At 43.1% G+C, this 14,678-nt stretch overlaps 2 protein-coding genes across 2 annotated transcripts in view; both read right to left on the minus strand.

The window, feature by feature from the left end:
• The window catches only part of LOC138978557 (glycosyltransferase 8 domain-containing protein 1-like), a 62,661-nt gene that overhangs the window by 23,588 nt on the left and 24,395 nt on the right, over positions 1–14,678 (minus strand). The window lies entirely within an intron of this gene.
• On the minus strand, positions 10,088–13,163 carry LOC138978555 (uncharacterized). Its single transcript, XM_070351299.1, has 2 exons — positions 12,971–13,163; positions 10,088–12,700 (listed from the first exon to the last, which is right to left on the minus strand). Exon 2 carries the CDS (start codon positions 12,676–12,678, stop codon positions 10,588–10,590), a length of 2,091 nt encoding a protein of 696 aa, XP_070207400.1. The 5' UTR covers positions 12,679–12,700; positions 12,971–13,163; the 3' UTR covers positions 10,088–10,587.

Below are 14,678 nucleotides of genomic sequence, written 5' to 3' on the forward strand. Positions count from 1 at the left end.
TTTACATGTATATCATTCTTTCTTTTACCCATGTATTCAATATAAACATGTAGTCTGTATTCATTTGTTTAGTAGAATGTAGATTTTATGTTTATCATCTACATATGAGAAGCCTGTTGAATATGCACTGTGTTTGACTGTGGTTAACTTGTAACTGCATACATTTTGGTGTGACATGACTATTTTGCGAGATAATAGTCAGAGGTTTTGCACTTTGTTCACAGTGTTGATAACCAATGAGTGTTTGGTATCAAATGATGCGTCGTAGAATCTCCATTTTATTGATGTATATCTTTATAGCGTTTTTGATGTAGTTTTCTTAGTACAGGAGTTTTTGTGTATGTTTGAGGGGTTTTAACTGTAGCTTGTATGGAGACTGATAGCAGCCTCGAAACTCTCCCCCCTCCCTCCCCATTTTGTTCTGTGGTCCCAGAGCGACGTTTTCATTGGTTCTTTAGCGGTGACGTCAGAGACAGTCACGAAAGGTATATAAGCTGTTGGTTTTCAAGGTTCGGCGGGAGTCTGAGCAACCAACCTGACTTTGTGTCTAAACGGTATACCGGACTCCCCACCACCACTTAGGGTTACAGCATTGCTTCTTTGGGAATGGTTGTGGATGAGTTCCAACCTGAGTACTGAGAAGTATTTGTTGTCATCTCTAAACTGTCCTCCGGGGTCTGAGCAACCAACCTGGCTTAAGTGTCTAAACGGTATACCGGACTCCGCCCTGTGGACTGAACTGACAGGGTTAAAAACAAACGTTCCGCAGTCCCAGGTTACCACACGGCGAGTAAAGTGGCGTCGCTTTACTCTTTTACTTTATTTTTATCCAGGCCCTGAACCCCTGCCCAAATTTTTGGCCATTTTAGGACATAGAATTCATATATGTGGCTAATGTGAATGTATAAAGACGGATGAAACCGGTGTGTGCCGACGTTTTTTTTTATGGTAAGGGCCGTTGTTGCTTTGAGCACACAGCGTTTTTGTGGGTTTTTTATGGGCATAGATTTGCCGTTTGATACGAACGTCTAGCGTACGTTTTGTGTATTAAAGAAGAAGTATTTTTGTGTGTAACATAATTGCTCAGTCTTTAAGAGACAGAGTGTAATTTATTGGAAGTTTTGCAGTTCGTCTGCGCTTTTGTCTACCTACAAGTGTTTGGTATCTACAGATACGTTGTAAGGTTTGTCGCTTAATGACATGTTTGTACATCATTTTTCCTGTAGGTCTTCTTAATAGAAGAGTTTTTTGTGTATTTTTGAGGAAGTCTAACTTCGGGTTGTAAGGAGGCTGGCAGCAGGCTCGGAGCCCTCCACCTCCCCTTCCTTTTGCTCCCGCGCTGCCAGAGCGAGATTCTCATTGGTCCCGCTAGGGTGACGTGGGAGGAAGCCCCGTTAGCTATAAAAGCCAGAGTCCTCATGAGGTCGGGAGACGTGCTATGCCGAGATCATCCAGCTAGATTAATATGTAGACCTAAGATACACTCATAATACATGTAACGTAGAACATTTACTAACAATAAACACATAGACATTTACTATTGATATAAACATAGATACACATAGTTTAATATGGGGAACCTTAGGTGGTTGTGGTACGAGGGGAGAAAAAACAAACAAAAAAAAACCATGGGGCACAGGTCCGGGAACCTTCCCCCTTCCATGGACACGGCTCAACTGGCAGGTTGCCAGGTTCCGTGCCTGTCCAGAGGCTAGGCTCGACCGGCCTGTGCAAGATAGAGGGTCGGGAACCCTGTCCTTTCCAGGGCCAAGGCTCTACCAACAGACCTCTGGGTTCCTTGTCCTTTCGACGGTTGGCAGCAGGAGGGAGGATTGGGGGGAGGTCCTTCTAAGGTCTGAACTGGATCTGGCTGGGCCTATGCCTCCAGCAACCTCAGAGCCATTTGGCCACAGACGATTTCAGGAATGGGGGTGGGCCTGACAGGATGGGGTGTTTGGGGGTATCCTTCGAAAGTCTGAACTGGTTCTGGCTGGGCCTGCATCTCCAGCATCCTCAGAACCATTTGGCAACAGACGATTTCAGGATGGAACGGGTCAAGGTTCTCATCGGTATCAGGCCGAGGGACTGATGAGGTCGGAGGAAGTCGTGTAGACTTAGTCCGTGGGAAGTCCTGTACTGGGAGAGTGTTGCCATCTCCGGGGTCAGAGGTTGGCAACCTGCGAAGAGGTGGTGGAAGTCTAGGGCCATTCCACATTCGCAGCGGGGGAAGGTGAAGGAGTAGTAGGAGCTCACGGTGCGAATGCGCCGGAGCAACTGCATCTCCTTCAGGGGGAACGGGTGATGGTGGCCCTTTCTGTCCGGAGGCAGCGCTAGCCATCCGTGCTTTGTGCATCTTTCCTTGAGGGTCTCGCCATACCCTTTTCTCACCGCCTTAGCCAGTTTGCCTTTCGCTTCTGTGACCGAATATTTCAGGTCTAGGACCGGGCCCTCGGAGAGGGCCGCGGCTTTTGCTGCCCTGTCAGCCAGGTCATTGCCCCTGATGCCTGTGTGGGATGGTAACCACATGAGAACGAGGTCGGTGCCCCGAACCATAATTTGGTGACATAGAGCCTGGATTTCCATGCGGAGTTCTGGTCTGTTGCCTGTCTCGCTTGCCAGCGCTTGCAAGGAGGATTTCGAGTCTGAGAGGATTGCCACTCCCATGGGTATGGCCATGTTGTCGTTCACGTGGGAGCAGGCCATGAGAATGGCATACATCTCCGCCGTGAAGATACTGACCCCCTCGTTTAGTTTATATTTTCGCACCAAGTTGAACTCTGGGATCGCAAAAGCACAACCCACCTCGCCGTTGTCCAGGACAGAGCCGTCCGTGTAGACTTTGAGGTAGTTGCGGAGCCTGCCGTCCAGAATCTCCTTGGCCATGGTCGCTAGGAGAAGTGGGTTCTCCTTTTTGGAAACTGCGTCGCCATACGTGTGGCTGATCTGTGGCTTTTCGATCAGCCATGATGGGTACGGATTGGTTGGCCGCTCAGCCATTCGTGTCTGGTCAATTTGGCACTGGGTCAGTACATCTATGGTATGGTCGTGGAGGGTTTCGTACCGCTCCGCCAAGCATGTTTTCTTTTCTTTCCAGGTCTCGTGCCAGGAGGTTTGTGTCGGATGGAAGGTTGCCGTGAACACTTCCTGTACAGTGTTGGGTATAGCCGATGCTCGAGCAACGAACTGAGCGCAGCGGAGGTGACATTCTTCCTTCAGGGGGATCATGCCTGCTTCCTGATAGGCGAGACAGTTTATGGCCCCTTTTGGAACGCCCAGAGCCAGTTTTAAGGCTGAGAGCTCCAGGCGTTCCAGTTTGTTCCAGAGGCTTTGTGGCATGCTGAAGTAGGCTTCTTGTCCGTATGTTAGTCTGGAGCGGACCAGCGCCTTTACCAGGTGCACAAGGGCTTTACCAGCTGCCCAGGTCTGAGATTTTAGAACCTTGATCAGGTTGACTGATCGTCGGGCTTTGAGAATTAGAGAGTCGATGTGTTGTTGCCAGATCAGATCATCAGAGATCGTGACCCCAAGAAACTTTGCAGTTTTGCTTGGTTTGATTTGCATTCCGTTTAGGGTCAGGTGGTACTGGGCTTTGAGCCCCCTTCTTCTTGTGAACACCAGGAACACTGTCTTCTCGTGTGAGAGTTCAAAGCTCATTAAGCTACAAACTATTTGCTATTACTATTATTATTGCTATTATTATTATTATTATTATTATTATTATGAACCAACCACTTCCTTCGCTGCACCTGCCCACCTGCCGTGTTTTCCGCCGACGGGGCCGAAATCGCGTGTGGCCCGTGCACTTGTAAGTTATTCCTTACTCTTTAATTATTTACTATTATTATTATTATTGTTATTACTATTATTTTCATTATGAACAAATCATTTCCTTCGCTGCACTCGCCCACCTGCCGTGTTTCCGCCGGCGGGGCCGAGGTCGCGTGTGTCCCGTGCGCTAGGCTTATAGTTAATGCCACGTTACATTCATATATTCCATGTGTCACCTTAGGTGTATATATTAGATTAGACAGCCAGCCTCTGCCTACCATATCTGAGACGTCCGTCTCTTTTGGGAGGAGGAGGGTGGCCTTTGTAGCTGTGCGAGAGTATGCGAACGACTGTGTATGACAGTGTAAATAGCCTATCCTCTTTTTCTCACCCCCACCCCAGAGGGGGTTACAGTGACACATCTCTGGCCTCCTCACCTGATCCCCTTCCCATGCCTCTGTAGACAGAGGGTGCCATAAAGGCGTTGATGAATAAACCGACATAAAGTCGCAGCCCTGTACATATGTTTTTAACCGGCCAGTATAGGTCCTAGGGAGGACCGGGTTTGCTTTTCGCCAGTTGACTAGCCGCCGAATCCACAAGTACGTAGAGGGTGCCTCGGCTTCTCCACCACGACCCTCCTTGGTCTGACGCTCACTCCTTTGCCATGATCAGTCGGATGCCACTTTTCACAATTTTATTCTAAAGTACCAACAAATCAAATCAATTCCCTTCCGGAATAGCAACGTTCCACGTTTCTTGAATACAAAAGCATTTCTGCCTCGGAATGAAAGAATAAATCTCTACAATCGTGTATCTCCTGCAAGGAATTGATTTTAAATCCTGTTCTTCCAGCATTTCTATTACGGAAAGTAAAAGGTTTTTTTTTGTTTTTTTGTTTGTTTGTTTTTGTTTGTTGTTGCTCATCTTCACCCAGGCACACATCGTAGAGCTTCGGCTCTGATATCTTTGACCCAAATTGCTCTAAGCAGAGAGGTCGTTAAACTGTATTTTCGTCGTAGGTCGGGAGACGTGTGAGAGAGTAGGGTGCCTAATAAGTGCCTGAAGCGTGCGTCTCCCCTGTTTTAGAGTCAGGGTCATCAAAACTACCACTTGAGGAGAGATACACCGAGTTGGGCAAAAGGTGCGAGAACCTATGCCATCTGCTTGGTGCCGCTCCCTGGGGATACATTAAACTGGGTACATAAGGTGCTCGAGACTGGGCCTATGTTTGATGCCTCTCCCTGGGGATACATTAAACTGGGTACAAGGTGCTCGAGACTAGGCCTATGTTTGATGCCTCTCCAGAGTTGCGTGTGGTTTTCAATACGCAGCTACAGTCCCACTTGCAATAGTGAATAGTGCGCGCTGTTCACTCGGTTTCCACAAGGCTAATTAGAGTAGTGCGCGCTATTCTAAGGTTACCAACAAGCAGTGACCGAGCGGCGTCGCTCGATTTTGTCCAGGCCCCGAACCCCTGCCCAATTTTTCCTACACTCAAGAACATAATGCCACAGCAAAACATATTTAACCCAATTGTACTTTGCGGTTTATGTTGAGAGTGAAGTTAGGATTTATCTTTTCAAGAAGTGGACTCTGCAGTCGTTCAGGCTATCCAAATAATCTAATTTGCAGGCTTAGGTTCCTAGTTAGCTAGCACACAAAGAGCACCAAGTGCAGTGACATCTGTGTACAGTACAGAGTAGGGCAACCGAGCTTGACCCATCTGTGCAATTATAAGTTGATCAAAGTGCTAATCGAATTAATTGAAAATAAAGCAGATAATACCCTCCTGCTGCATATTTTATGCACACATTTTTTTCAACAAAGTAACTAATTGTTTACAGATTTTAGTGTTCATCACAAGACATATTCTTATTTTTATTTTTATTTTCAGAAGCCATATACTCAGGATCATTCCACATCTCATACCTGCATATGCATACTTCCAAACCATTGAAGAAGTCACACATGAGTAATTATATCATGATCCTTCATATATATTTATTTCAAATTAAATCTTTCATTCTTTCTTTCTTTCTTTATTTGGTGTTTAACGTCGTTTTCAACCGTTCAAGGTTATATCGCGACGGGGAAGGGGGGGGGGGGGGGGAGATGGGACAGAGCCACTTGTTAATTGTTTCTTGTTCACAAAAGCACTAATCAAAAAATTGCTCCAGCGGCTTGCAACGTAGTACAATATATGACCTTACTGGGAGAATGCAAATTTCCAGTACAAAGGACTTAACATTTCTTACATACTGCTTGACTAAAAAATCTTTCATTAAACACCTCCATATGTTACTAATTCATACCAATGTACAACAATACAATTTAGCAACAACAATATAGAGAAAGACACACTTAACTAATAATCTGCTTTCAAAATTATTACAACACTTATTTCGACACACACAAACACACATACTTTTTGGAATCCTACTGCTAAAGTTGAACGAACACATTTAACAGCAACATGCAAGCATTCATTCTTGTATTCAAGAAACATGCAAGTATACATTCTTCTTTCGTCTTTCAATAGACATTTTCCGAAAAAGACTGTGTTTGAGTGTTTATGGAGTAGTTTTATTTCTGGATGGTGAGCCGAGATAAAAAAAAAATAAAAAAAACACACACATGTTGATCGTATAATAGTGAACAATAATCATAAAGTGCATATTTTGTCAAAGTGTTGGTGTCGGAAATATGCACGAGGGAGCCCACATTCATTGCCAGCATGATAGTGCGACTGCTGATTGAAACATTCACCGCCAGCATGATAGTTTGACTGTTGATTGAAACATTCACTGCCAGCATGATAGTTTGACTGTTGATTGAAACATTCACTGCCAGCATGATAGTTTGACTGTTGATTGAAACATTCACTGCCAGCATGATAGTTTGACTGCTGATTGAAACATTCACTGCCAGCATGATAGTTTGACTGTTGATTGAAACATTCACTGCCAGCATGATAGTTTGACTGTTGATTGAAACATTCACTGCCAGCATGATAGTTTGACTGCTGATTGAAACATTCACTGCCAGCATGATAGTTTGACTGTTGATTAAAACATTCACTGCCAGCATGATAGTTTGACTGCTGATTGAAACATTCACTGCCAGCATGATAGTTTGACTGCTGATTGAAACATTCACTGCCAGCATGATAGTTTGACTGCTGATTGAAACATTCACTGCCAGCATGATAGTTTGACTGTTGATTGAAACATTCACTGCCAGCATGATAGTTTGACTGTTGATTGAAACATTCACTGCCAGCATGATAGTGTGACTGCTGATTGAAACATTCACTGCCAGCATGATAGTTTGACTGTTGATTGAAACATTCACTGCCAGCATGATAGTTTGACTGTTGATTGAAACATTCACTGCCAGCATGATAGTTTGACTGCTGATTGAAACATTCACTGCCAGCATGATAGTTTGACTGCTGATTGAAACATTCACTGCCAGCATGATAGTTTGACTGCTGATTGAAACATTCACTGCCAGCATGATAGTTTGACTGCTGATTGAAACATTCACTGCCAGCATGATAGTTTGACTGCTGATTGAAACATTCACTGCCAGCATGATAGTTTGACTGCTGATTGAAACATTCACTGCCAGCATGATAGTTTGACTGCTGATTGAAACATTCACTGCCAGCATGATAGTTTGACTGCTGATTGAAAAAGTTAACACATGATGGTAGTACTCATGAGCTTGGATGTGCAGGTTTTGGAAAGAACAGTGCGTCATATTTATTTGCCGAAAATGTGTATCGGGACTGTGAGGCTTTTCATCACTTGCCTGAAAATTATTATTCCTTGGCATAATTAAGGTTCATAAGGGTCGGCGGTCAATAAAACCCTGAGAAGATTTGTTTCCAAACATTGTCAACTGTAGTGTTGCTCCTAGGCCTAAGTTTTTTTTCTCTCACTGGTCCACACTTTTTTTTCTCTGATTTGAAGCACTGTTGTGACCACTGGCTAGTCAGCCTGCTGTCCGGTACATTTTGACATGTTGGAGGCCCTCTGATTGAAAAAAATATTGTGATAAATCTTGAAGAAGTTGGCCGCTGAGGTAAATCCACTTCCTCTCCACTGTATAGTTCTTGTCCATCAGACTGTTACTGAAACAAACAGTTCAAAACATCTTTAGTGCGTATAGTCCTTAAACCAAAACACTGCAGTTTTTTTTCTTTCACCTCTCCATCTACTTATTTGTTTTGCTTTTGTACGTAGTACACTCACTCTTAGTCTTATCACACAGAGTTTCTCAAATAAAAAAAGAAACAAAACTAAAAACAGAGGAAACAAGCAAACAAACACCACCACAACCAAGAAAAAGAACAACCTAGCTGAAGACAAGCTGTTTTGCATAACGCAAACATGTGCATAACTCAAAATGGTAATTAGACAAGTAATTAATCATTTCTAAAAGTCAATTCCTTGAAGTGTGTAAATAGTCAAAGCTCTAACTAAAATGTTTAAATAAAAATGTATCACTAAAACACACACACACACACACACACACACACACACACACACACACACACACACACACACACACACACACACACACACAGATGATCTTGTATTTTCTGATAACATGTACTAGTTAAACCATTGAAGAATAGGTGTCTGAACTTACTCAGAGATGAAGAGTTGACCTGTTGTCAGTTATTCCTCAAGAGATTAGTACTGCTCATGCATGTCGTCTCGGGTTTTCCGTGTTCGGCCTGCATGCAGTTCCCCAAACATCCGCTGTGCAAACGGATGGCTCTTGCTTCTTGTAAAGTTCTTCTGCAATGTGCTGTTCCAGCACTATCAGTCATCAATGTAGAATACTCCACCTGCAAAAGTGCCAATACCCCTAATATGTGTAAAATAACTTCTGATTCATAATGTAGATCTACACCCGATAGCCGAAATTGTGTGACTGGACAACTGATATGTAAACCTGATGAAATATAATCTGTATTTGGTATCACTCGGGAATTGCTGCTTCCATATTCAGCTATGAATCTTCAAATTACAATTTGAAACTGATTTACCCCTCCCCTTCGCTTCCAAAAATCACATCAATCAGAGAGAGGAAACATAAAATCCCCTAACTTGTTATTTGCTTCTGGTCGTTAGATCTAAATGCACAACTGAACTAGGTGCACAGACTGAGTTTGAGATCTACTTGAACGAGTGAGCTGCAAATCTCTCTCTCTCTCTCTCTCTCTCTCTCTCTCTCTCTCTCTCTCTCTCTCTCTCTCTCTCTCTCTCTCTCTTTTTCAAATAACCTGCTGAAGGGTTGGGGATACATGTGTTGGGGATTATCTATTCGAAAATTCGCTCACCTTCAAATGTGGACTCCGTTGCGTCTTCAGCAGAACATGTCAAAACCATGGGTCATATGTTTCGTGACGTTCAACAACAGGCTTTGAATGAGTTCATCGGCAGCAAACAAACAATTCTCAGTCTCATCTCTGCTCGTGGTTGAAACACAACCACAATCCCTGACAAAACAGACTTTCCAGTTTTTGAAAACTATCCGAAGACTTGATGCACTGGGGCCGGTTTCATATACCGCTCTTATCCTAACTTAGGAGCTCTTAAGGGGTCAAGATGGGGTTAAGAGCAAAGTTAAGATAGGTGCGTTTCACGGACCGCTCTTTGGCCAAAGAGCGCTCCTATGTCGCTCTTCTTAGGACAGCCCCCCCCCCCAGCCCTAAGTTAGGTAAGAGCAGACAGAAGCGCCCCCAACTTGCAAGGGAGATAATTTTAATCCTAAAAATGGCGGCCGTAAATGAGACTGTGAGTCGACTCGACTCGTGCATCATTTTGCGATATAACATGCGCCATCAACACATTTTCGTCACCGCACGAATCCGCGGAATGCCCAAGACGATAAGGAGAGTGCCGCACGCTTTCATTTGTCAAAGCATGGACTCCTCTTTGAAATATGTTGACAAGAGTGTGGACGGTATGCAGTTTAGCCCTTACAAGCACCCGCGAAGGGTGCGTCTAATTACCCAAATGAACCCAAATGAACCCAAATGATACCCAAATGAATCCAAATGAACCCAAATGATACCCCAATGATACCATTTATATAATATTATTCCATTCAACTCATTCATATCCACTCCGGAGTATTGTGCAGAAAGCTGTCTCTCTCTCTCACACACACACACACATACACAGGGAAAAGTATTTGAAATAAGCATAATTAACATTTTGTAGGTTTTATTTAATATCTCAGAGCAAGATAAAAACACATCCCCCCTCTCTCTCTCTCTCTCTCTCTCTCTCTCTCTCTCTCTCTCTCTCTCTCTCTCTCTCTCTATCACATGGATATAATCAATATAACTCACGAACCACAAGAATGATGACAGCATACATCTAAAATGGGATGTTAATTTATGATAAAAAAAAAAGTTTTCATTATTTGAGCCGGAAAATTGAATTGCTCAATAACCAATCCATAATAAAATCTCTCTCTCTCTCTCTCTCTCTCTCTCTCTCTCTCTCTCTCTCTCTCTCTCTCTCTCTCTCTCACATGGATATAATCAATATAACTCACGAACCACAAGAATGATGACAGCATACATCTAAAATTTGATGTTAATTTATGATCAAAAAAAGAATGTTTTCATTATTTGAGCCGGAAATTTGAATTGCTCAATAACCAATCCATAATAAAACCCAATAACACCGTTCCTTCGTAAAAGGAGACTGTACACAAGTTAAGAAACACATGAAATAAAACATGGTTTAAATTCCTAATGTCCATTGCAAACATGCCCACAGCGACCTAGCATCACTGGCGCTTGACTTTTTCTGCCCTGGCTCTGCGTCTCTGACCAGGTTTTTTGGCGATGCCTGATGATTTGGGCATGGCAAATCGCCCATCAGTCGATTGAAGTGTGTTTCCCGCCTGTGCTGTTTTCTTCATTTTTAAGAAGTTGGTCATTTTTTTGTTCTTCCAATTGGCACTCTTCTGTGCCCACTCTCCAGGTGTTACGGAGTGCTTCCGGAATTCTTCACAGAGGACAAAGTTGCCACGTCCATACAGGGATTTCCGTAGGTCCATGAAATGGGCATCTGAGATGTCGTCAAGACATTGGATGAGGGCAAGCAGTTTCTGCGGCTTCCAATCAATCTCCTGCTTGATTCTGTGATTGATCGACTCGGCGTTGTTGTTGGTCCAAAGTGTGTCAATGACACCTTTCTGAAGGGGCAGCTGGACGTGTCTTTTCAGTTTATCGGCGATGTGTTTTTGGTAGTACCGCTGAAATGTAGGGTACTTAATGAAGTAGTCGTCCAGCCGATCTTCACGGAACTCAGAAGTGGCAGAGTCATCAGCCCAAGCTATGCCAGCCTCTCCAAAAATGAAAGAAATGATTTCAGTTCTATCTCTCATACTGCAACCGACCTTTTCTGACAAGTATCGGGTGATGTCCTTCATGTGGATTGTGCAAAGGAGATGAGTTGCAGATGGGAACTCCAACTGAAGGGCTTTTGTCAGCGCTTTCTCGGCATCACTTCCAACCACAATGTCTTCTGACTGCAGTTCTCTTTTCAAGTGGCTGATGAAAGTGTGGTACGTTTCAAATTCGCCGTCCCAGTGCAGGAATGTTGGTCCAAGCATCAGTGGATGCTCATTGCTTTCACTGTGCCATACCGCTTTGTTCTTGTATGTAGTCGGGGTGATGAAACAGGGCCCAACATTAAATGTTCTGTCGAAGCCAATCACACTTCCATTTTCACCCACACAGTTTGCTTTCAAGTCTTCCATCTGTTGCTTGTTGTAAACAATTAAAGACGGTATTTTACCCTTGCAATGAATGATCTGCTGCACAGAATTTTGCGTGTTCAACATCGCGATCGTTTCTAATACCTCGTCTGCAACATTTTGTCCATTTGGTCTGTTTTCTCTGTTCGCCGCTTTCTCGTTGTGTTTTTTGTTTCTTATCTGCTTGGCATTCGAAGGAGCATCAAATGAATTTTCCTTGTTCATGTCCATGTAAACATGCCTAGGAGGTTGATTTTTGGCTCGTTTGGCAGCTTCGCTAAGGACTGTGTGTTGAGTTCGGCAATAGGGATTTCCGTGGTGCTTCCTATTACCATGCGGCTGGTTGTGACCAGGATGAATGCCACAGTACTCAACCACCGCCACTGGTTTGCAGAAGGTGGAACTGTGTCCCGAAAAGGTTGTGACCCGCTTCTTGAAGGAAGGGTCAGATCTCAACTTGGAGTACACAAAATGTCCTGTAATGACATCTTCAGGATTCGGTTGTGGGTTCAATGGAATCCACTCTTGGGTCGTTTTCTTATTCACGATCTTTCTGCTCTCTGTCGCATATTCCCCATTTTTCTTGTATACGGACTTTGCTTTGTTGCTTTCCAAAACAAAATACCTGTTGACTGTCGTACCCACAGACGAATCGTAAGCTCCACAATCATCTACATAAGCCGCTCTATGTCTGGCATTCCACTGTTCCAGGTTGACGCTGTTATCAATGAGACAAAACGTGTTGTCCTTGTTTCCTGGGGGAATTTGTTTCACGCAATGATCCGACATTGTTTTCACAGCATCAACAAGTTGGTCTATGCTCATGAAACGGCCTTTGGAAGGTGCATGGTGTAGAGCATCACGGTCGATGTTAGACGATGACAGGTCCTCAGATGTGTCAAGGACACAATCCTCTCTGCTATTAAGAGACGTCGACTGAGGATCGTTTTCGTGGTCGACGGAAGACAGACTCGAAGAGAAGTGATGATTACTGGAGGGGCAATCCTCTCCACCAGCAAGGAAGGTGGACTGAAGAATGGAGGTGGGAGAGGCGGATCGAAGGGATGTGGTGGAAAATCTATGAGTATCATCAGAAGTCGACAACCTTGGTAGCATCTCTGCTCTGTGTTCCGGAGATCTGCAATCACAAGACAGAAAACGTATTAACGCAAATGCGTATTTAGATGGCGTTTCGATAACTTTACTTTCTATTGGACTGTCTCAGCAGAAGTAGCCTCTTCCCAAAATTAGCAGGTTTCATATCCCCAGTAGTAGCATGCTGCTTGTCCACACAAGCTGGATTCCTGCAAGTACATCTCAAAAGACATGTTAATGCATGAACAAACGGAAGTAGATGAGACCCATGAAAATGAAATGGTCACTTTTCAAAGTAATAATTTGTACCAACCCTGACTCTCCTTCCGACTTGAATCTCTGCCTCTTCCCAGAAGTAGCACGTTCCCTCTTCCCAGACTTAGCAGGTTTCCTCTCTCCAGTAGTAGCACGCTGCTTGTCCACACAAGCTGGATTCCTGCAAGTACATCTCAGAAGACATGTTAATACATGAACAAACTGAAGTAGATGAGACCCATGAAAATGAAATGGTCACTTTTCAAAGTAAAAATAATTTGTACCAACCAATTTGTGCTGCACCAGAATATGGATACAGGTTTTCTACTCGAGTAACGAGTGGCAGCAAAGGTTGTTGTCAATATCCTCCAAACTTCGCTTTGGCGGCCGTTGACTGGTGGATAAAAACTCTGAATTGGTCTTTCAATCACCAACGAGAGAGCCATTATTGACCATGCTGAAGAAAATAAACGCAGATTTGTGGCGTTTAGAACAGCTTGGTCATAATCCTCAGAGACGATGAAGATGTCCCTGATGTTGTGGTGCACAGTTTTGACTTCACTTTCTTGCAGTGCCATTGTGATGCATGTCAGATATCGCAGCCGGTCTCTTGTTCTTTCCGCTGTTCCGCTGATTAAGATTGACACCGAGTTGAATAAACAACTACCGTCGCCAAGTGAAATTAGTGCCTGCCCGCAATTCAGCTTGTACCGATTGATCAGACTTTGTGCCAGATTGTCGACAGGTAATTTCCGGAGTATTCCATGTGCAATTGGTTCAACAGGATATGCAATGGATTCGTGGAAGAGAACTTCTCTCTGCGCTACAATTTTCACTTTAGCAATGCCATCTGCAGAAGCCTGAAAGAAAGCAGTAAAGTGAGAAACATATATTTATATATATAGACAGGTGGTGGGAGAGTTTTTAAAATGGGATTTTGGCCATGCCTGATAGAGGTAAGCGATTAACCCCATTCATGATCCCAGTTGTGTGCGTACATGTACATTTTTGCATTTTTTTTTATTTTTTTTTATTTTTTATTTTATTTATTTATTTATTTTTTTTAAATTTTTTTTTATTTGGAGGGGGGGGGGGGGGGGGTCTTTGTTTGTGGATTTTTTTTTCTCCGGCTGTGTTTACATGTTAAATCAATTAACTAAACCGATCACATTTACGAAAAACCTGCTGAAAAAAAATGAATTAAGTGAAAACGATAGTCTTTTTTTATTATTTTTTTTATTTTTTATATATTTTTTTTTATTTATTTATTTCTTTTTTTTCCTTTTTTTTTCTTTGGAGGGGGGGTCTTTGTTTGTGGATTTTTTTTTCTCCGGCTGTGTTTACATGTTAAATCAATTAACTAAACCGATCACATTTACGAAAAACCTGCTGAAAAAAAATGAATTAAGTGAAAACGATAGTCTTACCTTCTTGAGACGTTGGAGACCCTTTATATAGTCAAAGGACCCAGATGTGCTTCGGCATTGGCGGCATATGTATTCTCCCTCAATTTTCCGCCATTTATCATACATGTCGTCTGTGATTTTTTGGCACCGTTTATGGTACCAATGGAGACATTCCTTTTAAAAGAAAGAAATAAGAAATGTAAATAAATAATAAATTTATATGTGTATTACTATTAGATTCTGCAATCATTTAAAAAAAAGCGTTGAAATTTTGTTGAGGAAACGGTAATTGAACAAAAGAAATCAGTTTCTTGAGAAGTTAACGGTGGGATTAGCCTCAAACAAAATAGTTATATTGAG

Source organism: Littorina saxatilis, linkage group LG10, assembly GCF_037325665.1.
Source record: "Littorina saxatilis isolate snail1 linkage group LG10, US_GU_Lsax_2.0, whole genome shotgun sequence".
NCBI classification, from domain to species: Eukaryota; Metazoa; Mollusca; class Gastropoda; order Littorinimorpha; family Littorinidae; genus Littorina; species Littorina saxatilis.

Excerpts from the sequence above, each read along its gene's own strand:
- LOC138978555 (XM_070351299.1), bottom strand. The coding sequence starts at position 12,678 with ATGCTACCAAGGTTGTCGACTTCTGATGATACTCATAGATTTTCCACC.